Source organism: Pavona decussata, unplaced genomic scaffold (genome assembly GCF_977016875.1).
Source record: "Pavona decussata unplaced genomic scaffold, jaPavDecu1.1 SCAFFOLD_45, whole genome shotgun sequence".
NCBI lineage: Eukaryota > Metazoa > Cnidaria > Anthozoa > Scleractinia > Agariciidae > Pavona > Pavona decussata.
The window spans coordinates 1,327,082-1,337,899 of NW_028145467.1; the positions used below are offsets into that span (position 1 = coordinate 1,327,082).

Consider the following 10,818-nt stretch of genomic DNA (forward strand, 5'->3'; position numbering starts at 1 on the left):
ATGATCATGATTGTACCTGTCTCCTGTGCCCCTTTCAAGGTACCACACCCACTTATATTCCATCTTTACTTATACCAAGAATTAAAACTAATGAAATCAGGGGCATTAACAAATTCCGGCTACCATGTGTCAAACTACCTTCTGTGGAAAATAATCCTTTCGATTTTCTGGTCCGAAGATTTGGAACATGTTAACAGATGAATTGAGAACTGCTACAGACTATCACATTGACTTATCTTAATGCTCTGATACACTGAAATACTATGTTATTAACTTGATGTTAGTATAGTTTCGCTTCCAATAAGCGAAAGTCGGCAATAATTTCCTCGTTAAACTAGTAAGTCCCCCTTTGGTCTATAGGATTTTGCTTTTTGTGCAGTACCGCCTTGGTTCATGTTAACAGATGAATTGAGAACTGCTACAGACTATCACATTGACTTATCTCAATGCTCTGATACACTGAAATACTATGTTATTAACTTGATGTTAGTATAGTTTCGCTTCCAATAGGCGAAAGTCGGCAATAATTTCCTCGTTAAACTAGTAAGTCCCCCTTTGGTCTATAGGATTTTGCTTTTTGTGCAGTACCGCCTTGGTTCATGCAAAAAAAAAATAATTCTGAACCGTATTTTAAGAGTAAGATACCACAGTGCCAGTCAAATTCTCGAAGAGAAAAAACCATAAGTAGTTTTTATTGAGTGAAAATGCTGATTCATGTTTTTCAAGTTACAATCTCCAACCTAAAAGCTATTTTATGTGTATAATGTTTCTCAACAAAGACTATTAATTTTAAAAGTCGATGTTAATGAAATGCATTATGCAAATTGTACGTACAATCGCCGGCAATCGATAGAAGATCGATAAATCATCGGGCTTTCAAAAACGGGCTAGACATGGGTATCATTTGCTATAGTTTCAATGTACCAGTAGCCTTCATAATTCATAATTAAACGTGATAATCCATTTCAAACTGTATTAGGTTTGAAACTATTTTCAGCATTCGGGTGTTTGAATTTTTCGCTTAAGAAACATTTTTCCACAAGAACTTTGATGTGTAAAATAGACCAAATTTTGAAATTTTATACCAAATGTGTTGAAAAAATAAGAAAAAAAAGCAAACAAATAATAATTTAACGCATTGTTATAGTGTTCGCAACTAACAGGAAAACTTCGAAAAGTATTTAAGAGGTAAAGAACTATTGGTTAAATTACTGTAATGATAGTTTGATAAAGATAAAAATGTCTTATGAAGATCGGAACACCGCTCACAATAGTATCAGTCCTTGATATTTCCTCCCTGCAATATTTTCTTCCTGTGGAAATAATGGTCGCTCAAGTTTTTTAATTTTCACGAACAACCTTCAGAACGATGTGTAAAACTAACATTGTGTGTACGCGAAAAAGAGGTATCAGAGTAAGATACGGGTTAAACTCTTAAGAATGAACGGGATTGCACACACTGAGACGGGCGGCACGACATTAAAAACAAAAAGTTTCTTTGGGAGCATTGTTAAATTATATCAACACCCGGAAATTTTTGACAACCCAAACGCCATGCTTGCATCAGCGTAAGCCGTGAGCCTCACCTTTTGAGAATTATTTAAAAATCCCAAAGTGCTTATTTAAGTTGGCTGACACCAGTTTCCAGCACTTATAATTTGACGGATCAATACTACTACTCTTTATCAGTTGATAGAACAATAATGGTATCAAGCAGTTGCCTAATCATCGGTGAACAAGTTATGGTCATTTGCTGGGTTACCTTAGCAAAAGTGTCTGAACCTGTTAAAAAATTCTAATTTTAACTTTAAGGGGTTATAACTCAAAATCGAGCTCAGTGACCTCCCTTTTTTTTTTAAGTATAGAACCGTGATAAATATGCTCCGATACAACTTTTTTCAAAGTCAAAAATACTTTAAAGGAAGGGGTTCAGAGCCGCCTGAAATTTTCTTATTTCCGTTCGTTTTTACACTCGTGATAAAAGCCTAAACTCAGGGAAATTTCTATATACCGTGGCAAAGTTCAACTCCACTTGAGAAGTCTTAAATTTTAATAACCCTTAAGAGTTTCTTGCGATAACTAGCAGATACGTTAACAGTGTCTGTGATTCATGCTCTTGACCTGGTATAAGCCAGGTTGCCAAGCTTTTCCTTTTCAAAATCCGTGAAAACTGGCTTATTGGACGAATTACCCGTAATTGATAAGAACTTCGAAAAGTTCTAGCGCACTCACGCGAGCAGAAAGTGTTGAGTTACTCTACGTCAAGAGCATTGAATTCCTTGGTCTGGTAAAACAGAAGTCCCAGTTTTAATAAGCAACCATAGTTATGGTGATTTACAACACAGCACATCACATCGGGTCATATATATATATTATTGGAATGGATGGAACGGGTCTGGACTCTTTCGTATGAGAAGATTGGGCCCCTTAATTTTTTTGCAACTGGCAGTTTGTGGATGTAAAGCGATCCAATTGCGTCCCCTTAGCGAACCTATTTTGAAGACGAGTCTGTGATTTTTATAGTTTTTACCCCACGTAGAGAATCCAGTGGCAACGAATTTGGATTTATGGATAATTTTTCATTTGTCTTAGAAACGAACCATACTTGCCCTAGAGAAAGATAAAAGGCCATTGTTGGGTGACTCATGGAATGGTATCCCCATTAGGTCACAAGGGCAGGAAGGGATCTGGCGATTTCACTTTTTAGATATCGGAGTTTACGAATTTTACACCAAGCTAGTATTTAGAGAGACAGGGCTTGAACCAGGGACCTACCGCTAACAAGTCCAGTGTCCTAACCGCCAGGCCTCACCTTTTTGTATCAAATTTAACTCGAAATATCACTTTAAAGATGGTCGTATAGTTAATTTTGAATCGTTTTTGAACAACATGGGTCGTACGGGTCGTATAGTGAATTTTGAATCCTATTTGAAGAGGAAAAGCGCGATCAAGTCGACGCTAAAACAAGCAGCTCTTTTCCGTTGAAGCTGTTATGGTATTCTATAATTTAATCATATAATTCTAAAGAGCTCTGAGAACATCGAACGGAGACTGGGAATGACACCATAGTTCTTTGGTGTTTCCATCGTCCCGGCGCTGTCTCGACTTTTATTTATTTATTCACCACGACATACAAACATAGAAAGTTACAATGAATAATAGACTAGGATCGTACTTCTTCTGCTGTGTTTCAGAATAGTCTGGGGCTTTTCCTGTTTTTCCCGTTTTATGTTTTGTTTTGTTTGTTTTAAGCGCATGGTACAAAACTTTTAGACACGCGGTAAAACGATCGTGATTCATACGGCAGTAACGTTTTGAATAACGGAGGTTTTCGATAAACTATTTAAAATAAAAACAAACGTTAGCAATGTTGAATGACGTGTCGATGAATTCAGATCATCATTTTCAAAGTTGTGTAAGTCCGGTTATGCGGGTTGTTATGTAGTGAAAAGGGTGCTAAATTTTAATTGCATGTGATTAAAAATATAGTGTGACATGCAGAATGAGCAAAAAGCTTAGGTGTTAATCTTTTTAACCGATTGGTGGTACTATGCTCAGTTTTTTCAGTTCTATTCCGTTAGCATAAGTTACATTAATTTTACAGAACTGGTAATCGAATGAGTGCGAGCGCAATAATCGACCAACTTGAAATAATTTCCATCACGAACAGTTTTAATCGTTATAATCCTTTTTGTGCAAGCAATCGTAGTCATGTTAGTGCACATCTCTGGATAATCTTTAGAAGATTTCCGGAGTTACTTGAAAACCTTCTGATCACAGAAATATTTGTTAAGTCTTTGGTACTAATCTTTCGAAATGTGGGAAATCGTAGGAATGCCTCGGAAATCTTCGGAAGTTCTCTTAATATTAGGTACATGTAGTTTTCGGTGACCTTCGGTAATCTATTAGTTATTTTCCCCCAAGTACTTAACCTCCCTTCCCTGGGAAGAAATGAATGAAAATGATGATGATGATGAATTAACATGCTTTTGGACAATCAGAATCATGGAGTCTGTTGAGTCATGACTAAAAAACTGGAGCGTTTGTGTATTTATAAACAATACCTCTATGGAGTATTTGAATCTTTGATTTATTTTAATTGAATTACGTTTTTTGGGAGTGTAGGTTTGTTTGTATAGCGTACAAAACATAATAGAGATGTAATATGCGCTCTATAAATTATATCGTTATTATAAAATATTACTGTTATTAAATTTCAACGAATCTAAAACCAAGAAAACCACAATTCATTTCAACGCGAGAAATATAGCTCTTTCAATCCTGGTGGCAAGGAAAGGCAAAAATACAGTAAAAAGACACGCAAGTCGAGCGTTAGTTGATTGGAGATCGCTAGAACCCTCCTCCGTCAGTCTCTGAGAGCAGACGTTCTTTGTGATGGACGAAGTTTGGCCTAAAATTTAAAGGAAGAAGTAAATTTTTTACAAGAATGGAAAACCACGTTTTTCTTCCATATTTCTTTGAGGAATTCCTTGATTTTTTTGTATGTAACTCAGACCCGTTTCCTCTGATTGTTCGCATTGAACATGATTCGCAAGATCCCATTTTCTGATTATCGGGAGATAATCGAAAATGCCTTTGGTCGTTAAACTGATAACCGTGGTCAGAGACAACGTCAAGAACCTAAGAGGAGTTAACAAGGTTAAAGTTGCCAAAAATTTATTCTACTCCATTTGGTTTAACTGACTCTGTCAGATACCCAACTGTTGCTGCGTGGAATAGCATGCCTGGCACACTGCGTTCATTAACGGAATTACCTTCCTTTCGGACCGCAGTCTGCATCCTAAGGTTTTAGGTTTTAGAGTTTACATTTCTATGGCTTTTTCCATTGTTGTATAGGATTATGATGTATTTGCTTGTTTTTTTTGCTGGGAGCATTAGGATCTATTTATCGTATTTATTTGTTTATTTATTTATTTATTTATTTATTTATTTATTTAGGCCTTACCAGCGTCACAAACCCTAGAGTGATTATAATGATTTTTATGGCACAAGAAGCGTGGTCCTTCATGGGTGGTTAGGAGCGCCATGGGAGTGAATATGTTAAGTAGCTATTTAATTCTTAAACTGCAAATAGTATTGTCATTTTTTTTCTAATTGTCATGTTTCTTTTCACGGTCTTGGCGGTTCAAGTTTTCATTTATGCGTTTAAGGATCTCTCCGCCGTACGGTAAAATGCGGAACGAAGGTCACTTGTTTCAATTCGGGCTGGACCACCAACACCGCAGGATTTCAAATAATTGGAAAGATCATGTAAACTTATCGACCATAAGAATCTTATCTCGTCATAGGGATCATGATCGAGTCCGCGCCCTTTGGCCTGGAGGGTAAGCCGTTGGCCTAGTTGTCTCCTTTTTGTGTTACTGTAAAAAGGGGATTATAGTACCCACTAAGTGTGTTCTTCCTTTGAGAATTCCTCCAAATTACTGAGGACACGTCTTATCCTAAGGTGGTTTCCTGGAGCCGGATTTACGAAGCCCACCTACGATAAGATGTATGCAAAGTATTTTTGTCTTAACAATTTTCTATTCCTGGGAATAACAATAAGGAATTGTTAATAAACACCTTATCTCTGGATATCCATTGGGATGTTTATATAGATTTATAATAACCAATTGTTACTCTCGATTTCTATGCTTGGTAGTTGATTTGGACTACAACTCATAAATCACGCGTTATTGGGCATAACCCAGCGACCCGGACCAGTAGGCAAACTCGCAATCCGATTGGCTACGCAGGAGTCTCATTTTCAACAGGCTACCTATACCCTGGAAGTGCTTGCAAGGAAAATTGCCGCTCAGGGAACAACTAAATAGATATCAACCGTTTTTACCGACTTTCGTTTTTGAATATATCGGTCACTGGATTATGCTTAAACAATCAGTGGGCTCGCTCTTGGTTTTTGTCGACAGTAAGAGTTGGTAGGCGTTTCGTCCCTCGCTAACTATTTAAACAATAGCTTTTAATATCCGAATTAATGCATGACATTAGAAATGCTTCAGCAACGTATGTATTCTACCTCCAACAATATCTACGTAAAACTCTCAAGATACAATGCACTTTGAGAGAACTACCAAAAAAATCGTTCAAAAGCAGAATTCAAAAAACACTGCTGAGTGGTTTGGGAGAAGAAGATTCCTTATTGACATACACAAGATATCTCTAAAGTCAAATCCTTAGTAGCAAAAGTATCATCTAACAATTCTCCATAATTCTTCGTTCTAACCAACCTTACCATAAACCTTGTATACAGGTTTTAATCTCTCTTTCTTTTTCTCCTTTCTATTGTATCTGCTTCTTTTCTTCTTCTTCTTCTTTTGATATACGAAATAAATAATTTGCTACCTGCGGGCCAGTCCAATTTGTAAATTGGTAAAATTAAGAAAATAACGATTGTTGCTGTTGTTATTGGCTGATATTTGCCCGCAGAAATTTGATGTTCTTAAAACAAATATTAGCCCCAAAAAGGAAGTTTCGAGGGCTTGTTTGCTAGTTTTAAGAACATCAAATTTCTAAGGGGCAACTGTCAGACCGATAGTCCCAAGACAGAAACGTTCTATTGTTTTTATTGTTCACCACTAAATTTCTTATGCAGAAATGTCACCGAGACTGGCATTTCGAATTTACATTCAACAACTTACCCTCACCTCAGTTTACGGCAAAAATTCGAAATGAAAAAGGCGAATGGACAGCGTAAAGGATAAAAATAGTACGAAAATAACTTGTTTGGTAATGATTGGAAGAATAAATATGGAAGGCAATGAATACTATTCATTGGGGCATTTTCGCTCGATGGACACTATGCGCTGATATTTCCTTCTCGTAAGAACACTATCACGTCATGTGATCAATTTAAATCACTAGGGTTTGGAGAAAATTAAGCGGCGAACTACAATTAACATTTATTCCACAAGTGCGCTTTGGATAGGAGATGATATGATAGATAGCCAAAGAGGCGTGTAGCGTCGAGTTGTCTATAATCAGCTCATATCCAACAACAGCGAGCGGAATAATTGTTTTATTAAAAACAATCAAGACATTTTGCTTGATCTTGCTGACTTTGCTTTGCAAGAAAGACCCGAAACACAATTTAACGGTCGCTATTTTTCGGGCATGGTATAATGGCTCATATGCCATGTTGTCGCTAAGCCAATCAATTCCCTGAAATTGAGTTATACAATGATCCCTTTTTGATAATAGCCGATAGAAACCTCCATTTTGCCATCCATTGAATGGAAATCTCGAGCTCACAATCTAATTGTTAAATAAGCCAATGTTTGTTTTTATCAACGGAATTGATATCGTAATTTGGCCAGCGTCAAGAGATTCCAGTACTGACATTTCGAGCGTAAGCCCTCGTCAGGGAGAATCCTGATTTCCTGATTCGTTTCTAACCCCCCCCCCCCCCCCCCCACCGACGAAGTAACGCAGTTTCTTTAAAACTAACCCTCTTATCTATTTGTTACATATATACGTGCTTGTATGTGTTTCCGGGGAATCCATTTAACCAAAATTTTCGGATCGAAATTTCGGAAATTTTCCGCATCAAATGGAGAGACTTTGGTACATCAAAAAACGTAGGTGATGCTGCAATGATGGCGCAAGAAGACAACAAAATGGAGATAGACATTTCGTGAGATGTTCCAAAATGGGTCGTCTGTTTGTTCCGGAAATTTTCCATTTGATCCATGCGCAATCGCACCATTTGTATTGGTTAAATGGAAAGCGCTCCAGGGCTTCAAACAGACTCCTATTTTCATCTTGAACTATATATCCTCTAGCTGCCACTGTTGTTAGGGATTGCGACATTGTTTGGGTCTTTCCAAAGACAGACCTCGTTTATGGAGGCGCGGTGGTGTAGTGATATAGGGACGCCGGACTTTCGATCGGACGGTCAGAAGATTGGAGGGTCGTTGGTTCGTTGCTGGGTTGGTCTCTTCATTGCTGTGTTGTTTCCTTAGACAAGAAACTTTGTTCCACAGGTGTATAGAGGGGTACTGGCAACATACTGCTGGGAGTAACCCTGGGATGGACTAGCATCCCATCCAGGGAGGAGTAGCAATAATCCTAGTTGCTTCATGTCACAGAAATCGGGTTAGGCTCCAGTCGTAGAGACCACTTGGGATCGAGTGCGAATTTACCTTACCCAGGACTTTCTACGGAACCCTATATTCCTAAAAAGAAACAAAAACAGACCTCTTTTGGAAAGCTACAGGTTCGCCCTTCAATAAGGACAATTTTCACCTTTTAGGTACTCGAAACGCACGTCTTCTTTTCCTCTTCCCAACATCCTTCATTTTCTCTGTCAGGTAAAAAATTCGAGGACATTAATGGTAAATGAAGACAACTTTGTTTTTCCTGAACTTCCATTTGTTTTCCTTTTTGCCCCGTAAGTGAAATATCTGGGGTAATATTGAGCGGAAATATCATGCGTAACTGTTTCATGATTTGCTACCACGTACCCTGACCTCTCCATTTGTTTTGACCGTTTGGGAGAGTAAACATGGAAGCAAATGAGAAGCAATGTTGATTTAGCTGTGGGAACCAATCTGACCATGGGGTATACTCAGTGATATCTGAGAAGTTTCCAACAGAAAGGCTCGTAAAATAGCAATACTACGGTCCCTTTTGTAGACAACTAATACGAGTCATCTACGAACAGATGTTTATTGTCGGTGAATCCCAAGCAACAACACAACAACATGTTTATTTACTGATTGGTTAATGACGTTGGCGTATTTTGTCCACACAGTTGAAAGGATGATGTCTCGCCAATGGAAGTACTGAGTGCTCTGTCTTCGTAACTTTTAAAGAACAAAGATTTCCTTCAATACATCTTTGAAGCAGATGTTCAGCTCCGGAAGACGAATGCCGAAAACCTTTCGTCAGGTCAGTGCAGAATAATTTTTGTTTTCACATCGAATATGCAATGCGCTTGACGCATTTCCTGTTAAGTCCATTTCCTAACATTAACCTGTTTTATTTTCGCCGGCACACTAGACACTGGCTAGGGTTCAGTAACTTAAAGGGCAGTGTCACTTATTTTTAGTGTCACTATGAATAGCCAAAAAACTTATTTGTTTCACTGGAATCGTTAAATTAATGTTTTAGTTTGGTTAACAATAAGCCTAATAGTGTATAGAAACTACTATTAATCATACTTGGCTACGGATGGCTAGGATGGAAGTGGATTGCAACCATTTTTTTTCAAGTTCTTCCCATGTATTTTACAGAAGTCGCTAAAAATTGATTATAGTTTGTGCTTCTCGGTGTTGTAAAAACATGTTTCATGTTACAAACAGGTTCTTTGTCAATATTTCAGAAGTTTTGACCAAAATACAGCAAAATTTTCGTTACAGTGCCCCTTTAACCCTCAACGTTTAAGTTTTGAAAAGAAATACTATAGCGTAACATGCCATCAAAAGCTAAATTGGACAGTAGCTATCTTTTTTTTGTTTGTTTATGAACCTGTAAAATGGGTTCCTACTTTCAAGTCTATGCCGGAATAACATCCAAATCCTAACGTTTTACCATTTTAATGAAGGCAAGCAGTGTTTTTCTGTGGGACTGTTTATTATTCCGTACAAGGTGGTTGTAACCTTTGAGTCTATGGATGACATAACGAAGTGAGACCTTTGAAACGGAAGTATTTTAGCAGTGCATTCTTCAATTACTGTTTTTTTGTTTGTTTAGATGGTTTATTTGGTTTTACAAGGCGGCCACAACTTAAACTGAGTCCGTCGATAAAATCCTTACCCAGCAACCCCCTCCTCCCCACATTGTATTTGTATGTTGTTCTTTTCTCGTTATTTTCATTTTGTCACGTTATACTTTACTTTATCAAGACAAGGCTTAATTGTTAGTACGAAAATGCACTTGTAGACAATGCCGACACCTCTTTCGACGATTAACAAACATGGGTACTCAGCTAATGGGAAACATCTCCGAGAAAGTCACAACCTTGACCTACCAAATATGCACGAACAATTTAACATCTTGAAAAAATGCAGAGGGAAGTTGGAATGTCTGATTTATGAAATGCTATTGATCAAGGAAAGAAGCCCAATTTTAAACACGCAAGCGGACTCCATCCGTGCAAAACTGTTTACTTAGCTGATAAGTTGACGTTATTCATCTTCACACTCAAACTGCTGTAAATTCTAACGTACAACCTTAATAATTTGCATTTGATAATGGAGACAGGATGATGCCGAAACGTCATGTTCTTGTGTTAATATTTCTCTTAAAATGTTTTTCCATATCTTCTTTAATCAAATAGCCGTGAATTGTGACTTTTGATAATCGTTACTCGTAAGAAGTGAGAATTCATGATTACGTGAACGGTAATAGCGGAACGCCTAAGCCAGCAGAACAACATATTCATGAAATGCGCGATAACTGTTCGAGTCACTTTAATTGGCCATGGTTGTACCCTGTGTGTACGTTGCCTGTTTTATCATTGTTTTATTTATTTGTATTTATTTATTTATTTTATTTTTTGCTCGCATGGCCCAATTTGGCAACGGCCTAAAGTTTACGACGCGAACTGTCAATGGTTCATGTGCCGCGTGGACCACGAGTTGCGTGATATACTTTAACAATGAGCATTTCACAAGGACGTTCAGGCTAGCTATATAGCTAATTACGGAACGGAACCGTAGGTGGAATGATTCATATAATTTGTGATACCTGATCCAAACCACACTTATCAAGTACCCAACTTTGAAGGCATGTTCCAGTTTAGATTAATCACACAAAAACAAACAAAATTACTTCTCCATTCCTCAGACCATTTCATCT

General features: G+C 37.6%; 1 protein-coding gene across 6 annotated transcripts in view; it reads left to right on the forward strand.

Moving 5' to 3' along the window:
* Positions 1 to 10,818, forward strand: part of LOC146482589 (uncharacterized) — an 82,309-nt gene that overhangs the window by 21,364 nt on the left and 50,127 nt on the right. For 4 of the 6 annotated variants that reach the window (XR_014864086.1, XR_014864087.1, XM_085106996.1 and 1 more), the window contains exon 2: positions 8,771 to 8,907. Coding sequence is in view for 3 of the 6 variants with exons in the window: in XM_085106996.1 (XP_084963122.1) it covers positions 8,866 to 8,907 (42 nt within the window). In the remaining 3 variants the exon portion in view is untranslated. Of the gene's footprint in view, positions 1 to 6,123; positions 8,908 to 9,711; positions 10,479 to 10,818 lie in introns of those variants that run through there. The other 2 variants (XR_014864088.1, XM_085106998.1) reach the window with 2 other exon arrangements.